Source organism: Camelina sativa, chromosome 15, assembly GCF_030686135.1.
Source record: "Camelina sativa cultivar CO46 ecotype springtype chromosome 15, ASM3068613v1".
Classification (NCBI taxonomy): domain Eukaryota; kingdom Viridiplantae; phylum Streptophyta; class Magnoliopsida; order Brassicales; family Brassicaceae; genus Camelina; species Camelina sativa.
In genome coordinates this window covers 9,249,841-9,267,297 of record NC_141894.1, presented here as the reverse complement: position 1 = coordinate 9,267,297, position 17,457 = coordinate 9,249,841, and the positions used below count along the sequence as shown (strand labels likewise).

The 17,457-nt window shown below is 31.9% G+C and overlaps 3 protein-coding genes and 1 pseudogene across 6 annotated transcripts; 3 read left to right on the top strand and 1 right to left on the bottom strand.

Annotated features, from left to right (window-relative positions):
* Positions 1-305: 305 nt before the first annotated feature.
* On the top strand, positions 306-1,704 carry LOC104746230 (single-stranded DNA-binding protein, mitochondrial). Of its 2 annotated transcripts, none has more exons than XM_010467664.3 (4): positions 306-672; positions 829-1,055; positions 1,235-1,335; positions 1,437-1,704. In XM_010467664.3, exons 1-4 carry the CDS (start codon positions 427-429, stop codon positions 1,514-1,516), a joined length of 654 nt encoding a protein of 217 aa, XP_010465966.1. In that variant the 5' UTR covers positions 306-426; the 3' UTR covers positions 1,517-1,704. The 2 variants fall into 2 exon arrangements, 1 of the variants encoding a protein (XP_010465966.1); XR_015582303.1 differs by having other exon boundaries at positions 342-672; positions 1,240-1,335.
* A 164-nt stretch (positions 1,705-1,868) lies between these two features.
* LOC104746229 (oleosin G pseudogene) lies at positions 1,869-2,678 on the top strand (annotated as a pseudogene). The gene has a single exon (XR_015582304.1). The product of XR_015582304.1 is annotated as an oleosin G pseudogene (transcript).
* A 1,014-nt stretch (positions 2,679-3,692) lies between these two features.
* LOC104746228 (uncharacterized) lies at positions 3,693-4,727 on the bottom strand. Its single transcript, XM_010467661.2, has one exon. The coding sequence runs from the start codon at positions 4,508-4,510 to the stop codon at positions 3,920-3,922; it is 591 nt and encodes a 196-aa protein (XP_010465963.1). The 5' UTR covers positions 4,511-4,727; the 3' UTR covers positions 3,693-3,919.
* A 1,460-nt stretch (positions 4,728-6,187) lies between these two features.
* LOC104746227 (uncharacterized) lies at positions 6,188-7,779 on the top strand. Of its 2 annotated transcripts, XM_010467660.3 has the most exons (4): positions 6,370-6,626; positions 6,696-6,753; positions 6,848-6,960; positions 7,378-7,779. In XM_010467660.3, exons 3-4 carry the CDS (start codon positions 6,855-6,857, stop codon positions 7,533-7,535), a joined length of 264 nt encoding a protein of 87 aa, XP_010465962.1. In that variant the 5' UTR covers positions 6,370-6,626; positions 6,696-6,753; positions 6,848-6,854; the 3' UTR covers positions 7,536-7,779. The 2 variants fall into 2 exon arrangements, with proteins under 2 accessions (XP_010465961.1, XP_010465962.1); XM_010467659.3 differs by lacking the exon at positions 6,696-6,753 and having other exon boundaries at positions 6,188-6,626.
* Positions 7,780-17,457: the final 9,678 nt, after the last annotated feature.

Sequence of the window (17,457 nt, the reverse complement as noted above, 5' to 3'; positions counted from 1 at the left end):
AAATAAACTGCTAAACCTTTTACCAAATCTATCTTTTCCCAACCCTTCACCACCCATAAATTTTCTTTTATGCAAATATGAATTATAGTATTATTATCTTTCACATATTTAAAAAAGATTCTCCATTTTCTTTCTCCAATTTTTCTTTTCATGTGTCATTAGTTTATATTTTGTTATTCGACTTTTATCACCAGAATTTTTACAGATCTCTGGTTTATTAAATTGACTTTTCAATTCAAGGTTGAAAATGTCATTTAAGAAACTATTGGTGAAAATTATTAGATTTACAATAATTGAGGCACTTTGTCCCAAAATGTTCCAATCACTTTCTCCGCTCTTTACCCCTTTAGGGTTTAAGGATAAACCCAGAATCCAACATTCATCGTTCGATTCGATTTCGAAAAATCTCAGTGAAAGATAAAAAAAATGGCGAATTCAATGACTACCCTTTCGAGAAGACTCTACAGATCTCTTCTCTCAAACCCTAGATTTTCTCAAGCTTCCATGTCCTTCTGCACCAACAACATCTCTTCCCGAGAAGACTCCGATTTCGACGAGTTATCTCCTAACTCAGACACTGAATCACCCATTGAACCCAAGGCTTCAGACCCAGGTTCTCGATTCTCTGGAGAGCGTCCACTCGAAAATGGCCTTGACTCTGGCGTTTTCAAGGTTAAATCAAACTTAGTTTGTAATTCCCAATTGATACTTATGGTTTTGATTCCTGTTTTTGCTGAATTGATCATTTCAATTTTGTGAATATCATTTGATTGTCGTATCTGGTTAGGTTTATTAGTGAAGTTTTTTTACTGATTTATGTGTATTTAGGCAATATTGGTGGGGCAAGTTGGTCAGCTTCCTTTGCAGAAGAAGCTGAAGAGTGGAAGAACAGTTACTCTCTTCTCTGTTGGAACTGGTGGGATTAGGAACAATCGGAGACCGTTGATTAACGAAGATCCGAGGGAGTATGCGAGCCGGTCTGCAGTGCAGTGGCACCGTGTATCTGTTTACCCTGAACGATTGGCTGATCTTGTGTTGAAGACTGTTGAACCAGGGTTAGTATTTCTTTTCTGTGAATCATATTATTAGCTTTTGAGGTTATCTGATGATAGAGTATGGATCCTTGGTGAGAAAGGATGAAACTTTAAGTGAATCTTACTTGCTAGAATCAATATTGTTGCTTGCGTTAGTGTATGTGTTATTGAATAGCATGTTTGGTGTTTTGATACGACAGTACAGTTGTCTATTTGGAGGGTAATCTAGAGACGAAGATTTTCACTGATCCTGTCACTGGTTTGGTTCGACGTATAAGAGAAGTTGCTATTCGTAGAAACGGTATACATGGCTCAACTCCATTTGTTCACTCAGATTTAGCATTTCTTATATATTTGATTAGAAAAAAATCAGATCTTGAGCTCTGTTTTTTCTCTCTGCAGGGCGAGTTGTGTTTTTAGGAAAAGCTGGTGATATGCAGCAACCAAGTTCTGCTGAGCTTAGAGGCGTTGGCTACTACTGATTTTTTAACTGATAAAATTGTCATAAAGGTACACTATCTGCTATTGTAGCTTCACTTCTGTTGTCTCTTCTTGTAACTTGAAGGTTTGGTTTAGTGTGTCTTGTCTTCTATTGCCATTTGGCTCTTTTACATTGTGTTTTTTGGCAAATAAATCGAACCAAACCCAACCAAATACATTTACAATTAAACCGATATCTCAATTCAAGACAATATGAAACAAAGACCATTCTCCACGTGTTTGCAAACATTGCATGAATGACACCTCAAATCTGAATCTGTCCTCCATTTGTTTTACTCTTCCTCTTTATGTTCTCGGTCACACACACAAGAAAAACAACAATCGCTCTCTACAATGGCGGAAAGGTTCTCTAGCGGCGAGGCTCAATATTGGCCCATGTACGGTAGCTCCCCTACCAGCACCAACGTTAGCAATGGCGGCCCCATCGCGTCGTTTGTCCATCAGCTCCGATCTCATTCACCAACCTCCTCGCAGCTCTTTGGTTACCTCGCTCTCCTCATTTCCAGCGGAATCCTCCTCTTCCTCCTTGGCGTAAGCGTCACCGCAGCCGTGCTCGGTTTCATCGTGTTTCTTCCATTGATCGTCATCTCGAGTCCCATCTGGATTCCCGTTTTTGTCCTCGTTGGCGGGTTCTTAACGGTCTCGGGATTTCTTGTCGGAACGGTGGCGGTAGTGTCGTGGACGTACCGCTATTTCCGAGGAATGCACCCGGTTGGATCAAACCAGATGGATTATGCACGTAGTCGGATCTATGACACGGCCTCCCACGTTAAAGATTACGCTAGAGAATACGGTGGTTACTTCCATGGCAGGGCTAAAGATGCGGCACCTGGTGCTTGACCTGAACCGGTTGGTATAGTCTGGTTCAGGGTAGAATTAACAGATCCGGGTTCAATTTATGGAGGAGTAACACGGTTAATTAATGGTAAGAGATTACATTTTGTTTTTTTTTTGTTTCCGTTTTTATAAGAAGAAAAAGAATATCTGGTAATGTACAAGCTTTTGTGTCCGTAATAACTTGAAATGTAATATTTTGTTTGCGAGTTTTTTTTTCCACATTTTTTTGGGGAGACGTTTGTATAATCAAATGTCTTTCAGTTATGTTTGAATAATTTATTTCGATAAATGACGAGTATATGACTACTGAGTGCTGACTACACAAGTTCACGATTTTAAGCAATGCATGATAGGAGTATCTTCCTTGCTTATTTCAGACGATATGGAAGAACATGCATGTTACATCCTTTTTGTGTTCTTTTTCTATTAATGAAAACCTTTCTTTATTGTTTTGAAATAGTCGTGTACTCGTGTTCAAAGTTTGAAAAGAGAATCAGTTTATAAACTTTTCTTCTTATACCAATAAATTAATAACCCTATTACGTTTGATGAACATGAGAATTCTCTATCTTTGTATTGTCGTTAGATTGAATCTAAAGATAGTATCCTACGGTATTGGTAAAGATTTAAAAGCCTTTCTTCATTTGTCTAAAACTATGTTCACTGGTCCAGTATTGTTTTGGCGGGTGGGAAAGATCCAAAATTTTATTAAGAAAACCTTAATTTGAACTTTTACCAATTATAGTAGCTAATTAATGATTCACTGTGTGTTGTCGATGCATGAACTGAAACAATTTATTGTAACAGAGAGCCTATATTGCACTCTGTAGCTACAAGCTAGTTCATTAACATTGAGTAACATCAGTCATTGTAGATTCAGAATTGGCACTGAATTCGCATATTTTACAATGGTTACACGCTCGAACGTAACATTATGGATAAAAAAAACAATTAAGCATACATAACTTAAGAACGTAATCAGACAGTTGGAATCTTCTTAACCCCTACTTTTTGTTTTGTTGACTTCTTTGTGTTTTGATTTGAAGTCAAAGCCAGCCAGACAAAAACAAAAGCCTCAAGTCAACACCAAAATTTGGCTGTGAACGTCAACCGTTGATTTGGTCTTTAAGTAATTAAAATATTTTGGCGTTTGTAATCATTAACTCGGCCAATTAAAGGCCATCATCGGAGCCTTTTTACCGCATAGACGTGGATTCAAATTCTAATTACTCCATGTATAAAAATAGAAAAGTATAAGTTCAACCACATGTAATCGCTTTTTTCTGTGATCCTTTTTGGAATGGTAATGGACGGTTGATATGGAAAAATTATTTATTGTATTGGATTTTTTGAAAATTACTAAACTTTAAAATTTTGCCAAGCGCAATTATATAAGTACATAAATTTAAATTACACAACTACATGCATAATAAGACATGTCATGCGCATCTACCAATAACAAGAGAACAACCAAAGATCCTAGAGAACTTTGACCACTCAACTGATGACACTGCAAATTATACCAATCAAACTCTCAAAACTAAATTTTAAATTTCTTTTTCCGTCGGGTTTAACAGTGACCCAACATAAGAACGGGTCGGGCGCTCAGGAACCAAACTAGCACGTGGCGACCTTGGAGGCACTTCCTTTAGCTGATGTCCACTACAATCGTAGTAGATCACGCCGGAGTAATCCAACGGCTCACATTTACCTCCCATCAAAATCTCCCTCTGCCAAACGCCGTACTCCTCCTCATCCTCCTCCACAATCATCTCCACCGCCGTCTTCTTCACGGCACCACCGTCGTAAGGTTTAGTTTTCCGGCCAACCATAGTCATCGCCTTGTTGCTCAAGGTCGTCATGAGCTCCTTAGGACGCACCCTCATCGGCGAAAAAGACCGTGCCGGACTCCATCCAAACCTTCCTCCTCCTCCGCCTTCTTCACGGCCTTTATTGCCGTTAGGCTTAGGGCTTTCAAGATAGTCTTCGAGATGAGTTTGCTTTCGATTCGTCTTGAGTTTGAGCTTCTTGGAGACTCGGTTTGCGTGTCTAGCACAAAGTACCATGAGAGAGACGAGGAAACTCACGCTAAGGCGCTTGTGTGCGGAGGTGACATGTTCTGGTGTTGATCTCTCCATTTGCTCCGTCGTTTTCTCCGGAAAGGGTTTAAACTCAAAAGATTCGTTTCTTTTTCCTTAATGTGATTTCTCTCTCTATCTCTCTTGTCTGAAAGACTGAAATGGTTGGGTTACGTGTATTTATATTAATACACGCGTTAATGTATAAGTCCCTTCATATAAAAAGGGAGTTAGGTTACCGGCTGATTCGGTAGCCTTTGCGTTGACATATATTATGTTGACATTTTCTTTGATTTTGTGTTATGATCTTGTGTATTATAATATGATATCAATGAATAATTACATTCAAAATATTTATAATTTATGTTCTGTGTATGAAACCTAACGAGCATGCGAGAGACATGCATCAACGATCTCTTGATTAAACTCTTACGTGTTTGATCGATTCATTCCTTGATAAGCATTATTTGTTTCAATACATGCTTTCTATTAGAAAATATATTATTGTAGCAACATAATTCGTCAGCGATTCTCCTTAACAAATATATTTGTCAATTGTTTTCCATTTGTCAATTTTTGCATAATTGGAAAGTTTAATGTTTTAATCTTTTTTTTTCTATTTTGGTTCGTTGGTTCGTGTATATCAAGACGATGAAGCACTAGTGGGTGGGGCAAATATCAGCAACGCAATCAATGAGGTGAAAAACCCACTCAAATTTTAGGTGATGACCGATCGATATGCAATAATTTTTTTTTCATATGTTTATCACAATAAAACATGCGTCATCTATTATAATATCATAGTTCAAAACCACAAATAATTAAGGCTGATTAAGAGTATCGAATATTTCAACAGGCTGGTTTCGGCTTTAACAAAAAGGAGTGAGAGGCTAATTCAACCAAACTCGATTTGGTTTTGTTAGGTTTATACGGAACTAACTACAAGAGTAGAGGTCTTTCATGCAATTAACCGCCTAATTAGTTATACATAGCAAACCTTGATGGATTTGATAAATTCAGACCATTCTGACTTTTTCTCTTCTTTTTTTTCAGCTACAAAAAGAAAAAAAGAACAGGCGTGTTGAGAAAAGAAATGATATATACGAGATCTTTTCAGCTCCTTCCTAATGTAAATTTGTATAGTGCTTAGTTTTAATGTGTTTCGGATTTATATCCTAGTCACGCAATTAAAAGTGCTGGTTCATGATCACGTCTTGCATTATCTCAATACCCTACGTGTTGCGAAACACGTGTCTAAAAATCTAAGCCTAAGTCTGACTCTGACATAAGATAAAATGGATCGGGTTAACTTGGGTCGGGTCGGGTTAGTGATAGTGGACCTATTATGAGGCTTTCTCATCAACTTGATGATCTTTGTCACTGAGCATCAACAAAACACAACAAGACGGTGACCGGTAAAAGGGCCCATTGAAGTTTTTTTTCTATTTTTGTTGTTTTCGCTTGTGAAACGATGACTTGGTCTCTCTCGATCGTCGTTTTATATTTCTTACGATAATTTAATAAAGTAGTTGCTTATGCGTTTACGGTTGATATAATAACCCAATTATTTACTTAGCCTAATGTTTTTTCGCGTAACCACACTCTATAAGATAATCGTTTTTTAAGACACTTTAGTTTTACACTTCTATGTAACAGTAACCATCAACTAATTCCATTTAGTCCGAAAGTCTTCTTGTTTCTATATTTAAAAATGAACTATCTATCATTCACATCCAGAAAAAAAATATACAGTATATAATTAAGACCATGTTTATCGGAGGTTTTAAGAGAGATTTTAAGAGAGGTTTTAAGGAAAAGTAGGTAAAAAATAAATCAGAAAGAAAAGAAAAAAGGAAGAGTTCCCCTTATATAGTATACTCGTTTTTATATAAGAGACGCTGAAGTGTCAGCGCGTGGTTGGTTAAATAATTGTATTGAGAACAAAATTTTTTTTGGCCCGATCGTGTTTTTCTCTTCCTCTCTCTCTCGCTCTCTGTCGCAAACCTCTCAATCCAAGGAGATTGAATCGGTCGGAATCGTTGGAGATGGAATCGGAGGAGTCTGAAGGAGATTGAACTTGGCCGAGATTGAATTCGGAGTCTAATCAATTGGAGGAGATTGAATCGATTGGAATCAGAGGAGATTGAATCGGTGGAGCTTGAACCTATCTCTAATGGTAAGTTTCTCATTCTGATAGTAAGAATTTGCGACAGATTGAGGCTTTAAACGTTGTTGTGTTTCTTAGAGAAAGATCCTAAGAAAAATATCAAACTCTTTATCAATTCCCCTGGTGGTTCCCTCAGGTTATAATCTTGATTTGTTTGTAATAATGTTTGATTGGGTTTAGTTTCTGGCTCAGATGATCTAACTTGATGTTCTTTTTGTTTGTTTGGTTAGTGCAACCATGGCTATATACGATGTGGTTCAGCTTGTGAGAGCTGATGTTTCGACGATTGCTCTTGGAATTGCTGCATCAACAGCTTCAATTATTCTTGGTGCGGGAAGTAAAGGTAAGCGTTTTGCTATGCCCAACACGAGGATAATGATTCATCAACCTCTTTATCAGTGCTTGTTATTCATCAACAATATAGATTGTGATATTGTTTATTGTTACTGGAATATCACCTTATGCTAAGTTTATCTGATTATGTCTTTCATTCTTTATCAGTTCATTTGTTATATTTTGAATTTCTAGGTAGAATTAATCTAGATAGAAAAAAATTTATTTCAAGCACTTTTTGGCTAATTGCAAGACCTATGATATGTTTGTGTATGTCTATGCATTGACACTGTTGCTTCCAAATTGCTGGACTTTTCTAACATGCAGAATGAGTAATTGTTGCTAAACATTGCACTTAAAGGGTCTACCTGCAAGTTGTTTCCTACAGACATATGATGTTCTTTCTCTTTTTGATTTATATTTGCAGGAAAGCAACTGATGCAGAACATTGCAGAGTTGGTATCAAGCATAAGAGCAGCGAAGAAGCAGGAATCTCAGAAAGCGAAGAAGCAGGAACCTCAGGCCCCAACTGCAACCTCTGGAACTTCTTCAAAGTCAGGCAAAGGTGGCAAGAAGAAGAGATAAACAAGCCCTATTTTCTCCCCCTGTCGTTTATTTTTTTCTCCTCGCATCAGGTTCTATCTCTTAAACTTACTGAGAAGAACACAAAGGTGTTTGCAGGTGTAACAATGTTTCAAATAGAAGATAGTCTCTTCACCACTAAGCTATTTTGGTTTAATCACTCTGCTTGGTTTAAAAAAGAACAGAAAGTATTAAAATTGTTATACTTTTGCGATAGGAGTTTGGATGCATAAGCTTTTGCGTTTTACTTATCCTTCAAAAACATTGTTTAACATCAAATATCCAAACAGTACATTTAAGGTCTTGTCAATAACAAAAACTATTTATGAATGTTGGTCGTTATAAGCCTTTGTGTCAGTCCGATCCAACATCGACCCCTTTGTCCTTGAAGAATTCTTGTTATTGATTCATCAACCTCTTTATCAGTGCTTTGTTTTGTTTTATGTTAATCTCTTTATCAGTGCTTGTTATTTGTAAGATTTGGTTTGGTTCTCAACCATTCTTGATGATACCTGCAGCCAGGTAAGAGAAACAGTCTGTGATGTTGCATTCTTGCACAATGAGCAATTTTTTTGTTTTATGTTAATGTTTTTATTATGTTTTGTAAGTTTGAAAATTAATTAAAATGCAATATTTTCTAATTTTATAAAATCTTAAATGTTTACACATTTATACCACTTCTATTCTATTTAAAATTTAAAAAATTTTAAAAAACAATATTTTCAAAAATAAGAGATCCAAAATAAGAACCTACCAATAAAAGAGAAAATTTTATCTAAGAGATCATAGATTCTTATATTCTAAACAGTACACAATTAATTCATAAAAAATTTAAGAACTCCCCTTATATGAACCCCCAATAAACTTGCCCTTAACACTTACAATATGCTCAATAGCCATGTTGATAAAGGCTCATTTATTAGAACATTAAGAGACGCTAAATGTAGTTGACCAGCACGATCAGTATTCTTTTATTAACCCCACTTTCAAGTTTCATTTATTTATTTGTAGTTTCTAAGATGTAATGTATAAATTCTCGAAGTCGTTACAAAGTCATAACCCTGTCATATCACCAAGAGCTATTAAATGCGATATACTGTAGTACTAGTACTACTAGGTGCTTCCCCACGCAACGCGTGGGTTATGGTGTAGTTGGCACTTTCTTGTTTTTTTTGGTCTTTTTCATTTTCTCTTTTGTATTATTTCGTTTTAATTAGGCATATACGGGGTTTGCCATCACTTTTATTTATAAACTATATGTTTATACCATTTCGTTCAGATGTGTATAATTGTGGCGTTTACTTTTTATGAATTATGAAGATGTTGTTTCTTACTTTTGAGGATCCAATCTTATCATTGTATAATATTGTTTCCAATACATTTATTGTATTATATATTTTCTAATTAACTGCTTATGTAAACCCTTCATACGTTGATGTTGCAATAATAAGTTATTTTTTTAAAATATCTTCCGTGTAAGTGATTATGTTTGTATGCCCATGTTTTGGTCTAATATCAATAAGATCGTTTATGTTTTTCTTTAGTTGGCTTTGAAACCAATATTGAGTTAAGCAAATAATGGGTCGAATTATGGTGTTAATAAGTAATATAAATTCTTATGTATATATATTGTATATATGTGACTATAAATTTAGCTAACTAAAAATTATGTAATATTTAAATACAATATTACAATAGGAGGAATGAATTAATGTACAATTATTGGATAGGAGAATGTTTACTATAAGATGGTAATCCAAATTAGATAATGGAGATGAATCTTTAAAAAATAGAACAATGTAATATCTATATATATATAATACTTTCTAAATTAAAATATAGAATCAAACTCTTACAACACATATGAGATATAACAACATTTGATATTGGTGGGAGAGGAAGAGAGAATGATTACTTATAAGATAATAATCCAAATTAGATAAAGGAGATAAATCTTTTAAAATAAGAACAATGTAAAATATATATCATGTAGTCTCTAAAATTAAAATTTAGCATTAACAATTTACAATGATATTTCATTTTTTTTTTACAACCCATACAACAAAAATAAGAAATCAAAAATAACCAAAAAAAATGAAAAATGATTTGAGGTATTGTTAAAGAGAATGAGAGAATGTGAAAATGAGATAGTAAAAGAATGACAATATGAGAGAATGATAGATTGAGAGAATGCTTATTTATATGATAAGAAATGATGGAAGTTACATTTAGAACTATGGAGTTACAATAGTAATTTATTGTGTTTGAATAGAATTGAGTGGTAGAATATGATTAATGCATAATTTATTTTATTTTCAGTTATAATTTTATTTTAATGTGTAAGTTAAATGTATTGTGTCTATTGGATCTTAAATATTGTTTAAAGCAATTAGAAAGCAAATAAAAAAATAAAAAAAATTAGAAAACATTAAATGAAAATCAACCAATAAGGAGAGACCAAAACCTTACTTTTATATATATGATATATTGCTTTAAACTTTGAAATGAGAAATATATTATAAACAATAATTTTACATGAGAAATATATTAATTTTCTCTTGAAAGATAATAAGTTAGTAGGAGGAATGAATTAATGTATAATTATTGGATAGGAGTTACATTTGAGTTAAATGGAGTTACATATCTTTAATTATAAATAAATATTTTAATTTTTTATAACCTAAAATAAAAGGAATACCAAGTGGCTGAATCAAAATTCACATGATTTGGTTGTTTGTTGATATAAACTCAACACTTACACATAATATTTCAAAATAAAAAATATTACTTTTTAAGTGACAAACTAAATTAGTTTTCTTATAAAATTATATGATTTTCTTCAATCTCAATAATTTTTAAAATCCCAAGGATAACTTATATTTTTTTGGTTTTCACTCATCAATTTAATTTATAGTGCTAGATTTCATACTAATGGTTTCATCTTTAGAGAATTTAGTGAAATGATATTTTTAAAATTATATTTTATTTTTATATTTAAGTTCCAGTTGAATATGTTTTGTTTTTTGGATCATTTTTTATTTTGATTAAAGACACAAAAAAACCAATTGTTTAATTATGTTCTTTTTGTTTTCAAAAACCTCAAATCATAAAAAATATATATAGATATATTATATTGATCTCTGCAGATTTAACAATTGGATCACAAAACAAAATAGTCTTTATAAATGGATAAATGAATAATTATATCGATCTTTAAATATTATATTGATCTTTATAAATTATTTAAAATGATACATGAATATGTGAGATAACCAGAGACATAATAGATAATTACATATGGATCATTTCAACTTCACGATCTTATTGTGTGGTGAATATTGTAAGGAAGTATGAAAATAATGACTTATAAGATGTTAATATAAAATAGAAAATGGAGATAAACATTTTAAAAGATTAAAATAAATATATAAGATATACATATCATACAAACTCTAAAACTAAGCTTTTACAATGATATTTGATTTGATTTTTTATAATCCATACAACAACAACAATAACAAAAAAAATACAAAACAAAAAAGAGATTTGAGAGTAGTGGAAGAAGATGAGAGAATGAAAGAGTGATAGACTAAGAGAATAAGATAATGAGTATTTATAGGAAGAGAAATGATGAAAATTACATTTAGAAAAATGAGAGTTACAATTCTAATTTATTGTTTTGTTTTAATACAATTGATTAATACAACTTAGTGGAGAAATAAAGTTAATGCATAATTTATAGGGAGAAGCTATAAAGATTTCAGTTTTATATTAAGTGAGTTAAATGTAAAAATTAATTGTTTTAAATTTGTGTTTTAATATAATTTTTTTTTCCTTATAAAATTATATGAATTCTTCAATCTCAATAATTTTAAAATCCCAAGGATAACTTATATTTTTTGGTTTTCACTCATCAATTTAATTTATAGTGCTAGATTTCATACTAATGGTTTCATCTTTAGAGAATTTAGTGAAATGATATTTTAAAATTATATTTTATTTTTATATTTAAGTTCCAGTTGAATATGTTTTGTTTTTTGGATCATTTTTTATTTTGATTAAAGACACAAAAAAACCAATTGTTTAATTATGTTATTTTTGTTTTCAAAAACCTCAAATCATAAAAATATATATATATATATATATATATATATATTATATTGATCTCTGCAGATTTAACAATTGGATCACAAAACAAAATAGTCTTTATAAATGGATAAATGGATAATTATATTGATTTTTAAATATTATATTGATCTTTATAAATTATTTAAAATGATACATGAATATGTGAGATAACCAGAGACATAATAGATAATTATATATGGATCATTTCAACTTTATGATCTTATTATGTGGTGAATATTGTAAGGAAGTATAAAAATAATGACTTATAAGATGTTAATATAAAATAGAAAATGGAGATAAATATTTTAAAAGATTAAAATAAATATATAAGATATACATATCATACAAACTCTAAAACTAAGCTTTTACAATGATATTTGATTTGATTTTTTATAACCCATACAACAACAATAACAAAAAAATACAAAACAAAACAAAACAAAACAAAAAAAAGATTTGAGAGTAGTGGAAGAAGATGAGAGAATGAAAGAGTGATAGACTAAGAGAATAAGATAATGAGTATTTATAGGAAGAGAAATGATGAAAAATTACATTTAGAAAAATGAGAGTTACAATTCTAATTTATTGTTTTGTTTTAATACAATTGATTAATACAACTTAGTGGAGAAATAAAGTTAATGCATAATTTATAGGGAGAAGCTATAAAGATTTCAGTTTTATATTATGTGAGTTAAATGTGAAAATTAATTGTTTAAATTTGTGTTTTAATATAATTTTTTTTTTGTTAAAATTGCATTGCCAAGTGAACCAATAAGGAGAGACTGAAACTCTACTTTTATATATATGATTAGTTAATAAGACCATCATTACTGCAGTAACGACGACATCGTTACTTTAAAAAATATATATATATTATTTTAATCATATATATATATTGTTATATTTTTATTAGTGGTAACCATTAGAAATATGACATGTGGCTATTTGCTAAGAGTACTGATACTTCAGCAAGTAATTGAAGTATCGATTCTTTTGTTTTTTTCATCTCTCTTATTGTTATATATTATTTTTAAAGCAACTCTCTTCCTGAGTAACCTTCACTAATGATGCTCTAACAATTTCAACAAATTTGGTGGAAGAGGAATTTTAAAGAATTATACCTTAAAATTCAAATACTAGTTCGGTACAAATAATTAACAAGAAGACTCAGTGTTGAAAGGGAGGTAAGAAGCACGATATCCAGGAGTGTTAGGTAGCCTCCCTCTAAAATTAAATAAAATTTACTAAAATAACAAAACATTAATTCAAATTAATACTAATGTTTTATCCCATTTGCGCATGGTTTAGTCGAGTTAGTTCATTTCGCAACAAACTCACATTTTATAAATCACTTACTTCATTTAAATGCATAGACAACTAATCTAAAATTAGCAAATACGTTATCTATTCACTACGTGGTTCCAAGAAAAAGTTGACCGTATTGCACGTTTGTATCATTGTACACAATAAAAGGAAAAGGGCCAATGCCTACCCTCTCGGCCCACTATGATATGGATGTACAGTATTTCATTTTCAGATTAAATGGGCTTTGCAAAATAAACCTGGCTTTTTTTATGGCAGTTCAATTTGGTTATCCTTATCCCTCAACAGTGAAATTAGTAAAAAAAAATTAAGCTCTACATAAAATTTTGATACAGTATCCCATAACAAATTAGTGGAATTTAGATTATTCGTAATAATCAGATATGAAAGTAATGTACTAATGTAGATATCATCAAAAGTATAAGTCATCAAAAGTCAAAACATATCTATGAAGGGTTCGGTTTCATAAAGTATAAGTCGCTAATTATAGCTCTCTCTTTTTTTTTTTGGTCATCAAATCTTAAATGAAGTGTTCGTGTTCGTATTTTATTATTTTAAACTGCATAAAATTTAGATTCTTTACTGAGGAGGTCTTTCTGGGCTTTACTCTTTAGTACGATACTTTTGCAGTTTTGTTTCATGATCTTGTGAAAATTTTGAGAACTTGTGTGTAAGAAATTTAGACGCTTAGGTACCAAGTTGAATCATGATGCATTAATTAATTTCTCCAAAGAGAACCATGAGCAACTATTTTGGCTGGTCGATTCGGTTCATATACATCCTGTATCATAAAGTTTCCAGCTGAAAAGAGCATAAAGTAAATTTAAAAGGAAAAATAGAACATATCGATCATGATCACTATCGTATATATTGATATTCTCTTTTTCATGCAAAGTGTGCGGCAATGAATACAGCTACAAAACTTCATCCAGAAAAATATGAAATACATTAATGAAACATACGTATATATGGTAAATTTATATAAATTTCAAATTCAATAACACAAGATTTCAGATGATTTTTAAAAATCATTGATTCAATAACAGTGGATTTTAAGAATACTCCAAAATCTTCTAAAATGTCAAGTTCAATACACCTTCCTAAGACTCACTAGTGTCACATACTTAGACGAATATGTAGTTTGAAGATGAAAACAGTAAAATAAGACTAACGTAGATAAAATATAATTAAAATAAAACTATGTAGTTGAAGATGAAAAATGAAAAATTATGAAACAATTTTATTATACTTCTTATATATCAACTTAATGTTACTTCTGGTTAAGTTTTTCGCACTTAAGGGTAATCAATTTAATCATATATGAACTTAATTTGCCTTATAATTTAGGAATATATATGACTGGTATTATGTAGTGAACAATAAAAAAAAAATCCAACTTATTTCAAAGTCAAAAATTGCGTGCAGTGCACAGGTAATAATGAAAGTAAAAAAAAAAGATCTAAAAATTATATGCAATGCTGGAAAGAAAACCATGAACATTTGATAGATCTCACTGTGAATAAAGAAAGGTTGCTTTCCAAAATCTATTTTAAGAAATTATGTTTAAAATTATATTTAGAAACTGGCTATGAGGCACTCTGCTGGGTTTCAACCAAACAACAATAACAAAAAAAAAAAAAAAAAAAAAAACAAATCAAAGAAAGAAAAAAAAAACCAACAAGATTTTCCAGAAACCCTAAAAATCCGCCATTGATACCGGACGCGTACAGTTCTCTCTACTCCTACATCTTCTAGGGTTGGTATCTGTAGCCACACTCTCTCACTAGCTAGCTAGGGCTTCTTATTTAATTATAGGGTTTGAAAAAAACAACACACAAGGTCGGGTGATTAATTTTCTTGTTCTGGGTTTCGTTCTTTATATATCTCTATGCCTGGATCTGCCTCTCTATCGAAGCATCGGTTCTTTTGGTTATTGTAATAACAGTCAAAGTTCTTGTTTCTCGTAAACCAGATCTAGGGCTTTTTTGTTTTTCCTTTCTTAATCCAGATCTAGGGCTCGTAATTATTTTCCATTCTTCATTTTTTAATTCCTTCTAATTTTGTTTTCTTTAATTACTCGGGTTTGATTACAGTTTTCGGAGATTAGTTAACTTCGTTTTTATTCATATAATTTAGGAAATAAAGTTGCAGATCTGTCTTTGTTTTGTTTCTTCTTTTCTCTTCTGGAATATTTTTTTCTTATAAGTAATTTTTGTTTTCTTTCCAATTTGTCCTTTTCTTTGTTTTTAAATTCGCACTAATTTGGGTTTTCATTTGATTTTGGCATTATTTTCTTCTTTTAATCCTTGCAAATAATTTAATTCTCGCCGTGTAGGTTAATTATTATTTTTAAATAGTTTTTCAATTCTAAAAATAGGTTTTACATCTTGACAAATTTAGGCACGTGGAGCCTCTTTATTTATCTCCTTCAACTTTTTTGTTGTTCTTCTCAGTGCTCACATGAAGTTGATTTTAATTTCGTTTGTTCTTTTTCTTATTCTTTCTCCCAGAATAATGTAAACTTAAATGGTTTATGGGTTTGACCTATAAGAAAAAAAAAGAAAGAAACTCTTTTAACCGTTTTCTCTCCGTTCTCTCTCCGGAAGCAACTCTTCAGAAACCTTTCATATTCTTCCCCTTACCGGCCGGCGCTGGCTTCTCCAGCGTCGGTCGGCTATTTATTCCTTGCTTTTCCTTCTTTGTATAGTATTTGATTTTCAATAATACTCGCCAATGATTTCCAAAACTATTTGGTTGATTTCAATCATCCGATTACTTGTTCTTCTCTCCCGTCGTGAGAGTTTCTTTCCGACCACAATCCGGCCAGATCATCGGAGCAGTGGCGGTGCTTTCCCGCTGAATTTCGTTTCAAGCGGTTCTCGTTGCATAACGATTGAAAGAGATCCTCATCACCATCGTCAGATTTTTAACTCCGACGCAATCGAATCGAGGAATGGCTTTTAGTTCCAGATCTGGGATCCAGGCGGAACAAATTTTGGGATAGAAGATTGCGAGATGAATTCCCGATTAAATTGCATCACTAACACTCGACTGCTCTTCTTCTCGGTGGGTAAGACCTTGTTTCTCCAATTATTGAAGAAGTTGACAAAATTTGGTGATGGTGATATTATTTGCATCCCCTGGTCGGAAACTTCCACTTTATCGTCTATTTATTTGAGTTTTAGAGAAACTGGTTTCAAAATAAAGAAAATTACTCTTCTTGATGATGATGGTGGTGATTGCTTTTACCGGTCGGAAACTCTCCCTTTGTCGAGAAAAATCCAACACTTTTGTTATCTCTGGTATAAACTGAGACATGAACCATTCATCTTACATGATTGGTATTCTCTCTTTATTCGGATAAACCAAATTGAAGAGATTAGCTTTTGTCTCATTAACATCGTTGATGAGAATGAGAGATATAGGGATTCGATGACATCTTACCTTTGCTTTATTCCTTTAAAAATCTTTTCAACTTTATTCCGGTGGCATCAAAGACATACATGGGTAAGAGGACTACATCTTCCAAAGGATTTCAAATGAATCTTGGTGACTATGTACAGACAGTGGTGTTCTGATTGGCAAATATGGCATGCTCTAGATTCATTTCAAGCAACAATTCAGTTTTTCCTATCAACTAAAGTTATGCCAAGAGCATTTTGGAGTCTCAGCTATATGCTGTTAGCCAATAAAAAGTATGTGAAAGGGGGACATAACAGATCATATCTGTTAGCCTATAAGTCTAAAGATAGCATGGTTATTTTCCACTCTTTCATCGAAATTGTAATAATTTCCTATATTTGCGTAAATGGTTGTTTTGAATCGATTCTGTATTTTGTAAACATTTTCTGATATCAATATATATTGATTTGCCGAAAAAAAAAAACTTAAATGGTTTATAATCCTCTCTTAAATGGTTTATAATCCTCTCTTATTAGATATGTTCAAAGTTAACACAACAAACCTTTGATAAAGTAAACATCCAACGAAGTCCAAAACAACTGCAAATCCCATGTTGTGTTTATGTTTGGCATTGCATTCCACATGACCTTAGACAACATATCATATGGTTTTGTCGACTAATTGATACAATACAAACATATGAGACCTATGTATCACGAAATGTTATGAAGTTGTACGTAGTTAATTTTTTTTTTTTTTTTTGTATATAAACATTGCTTTTTTTGTTTTCCTCTGTGTACTGTTTGTTTTTTTTTTCTTTTCTCAAGTGTCGCTTTATTCTTTTAACTTACTTTTGTCATCTCAATGATCGCATAGAATTTCATCCTAGTATTTATACTTTCCATATTCCTTCTTGAAATTTCGACACCTAGTGTTTGGGACTTCTTCAATCCCTTACTACTGTAATCCATTCCTCCGTTTTACTAATTATATAGGAACTATAGTATAATCAAATAAAACTTTATACATTGAAAACAAAATATAAAATCTCTTCCTCCATTTGTCCCTATAA

Bases quoted from the DNA above. Each gene is read 5' to 3' on its own strand.
- LOC104746227 (XM_010467659.3), top strand. From the start codon at position 6,855: ATGGCTATATACGATGTGGTTCAGCTTGTGAGAGCTGATGTTTCGACG. The intron at 6,961-7,377 runs GTAAGCGTTTTG...TTATATTTGCAG, and splicing joins TCTTGGTGCGGGAAGTAAAG to GAAAGCAACTGATGCAGAAC.
- LOC104746228 (XM_010467661.2), bottom strand. From the start codon at position 4,510: ATGGAGAGATCAACACCAGAACATGTCACCTCCGCACACAAGCGCCTT.
- LOC104746230 (XM_010467664.3), top strand. From the start codon at position 427: ATGGCGAATTCAATGACTACCCTTTCGAGAAGACTCTACAGATCTCTT. The intron at 673-828 runs GTTAAATCAAAC...ATGTGTATTTAG, and splicing joins TTGACTCTGGCGTTTTCAAG to GCAATATTGGTGGGGCAAGT. The intron at 1,056-1,234 runs GTTAGTATTTCT...TTGATACGACAG, and splicing joins TTGAAGACTGTTGAACCAGG to TACAGTTGTCTATTTGGAGG.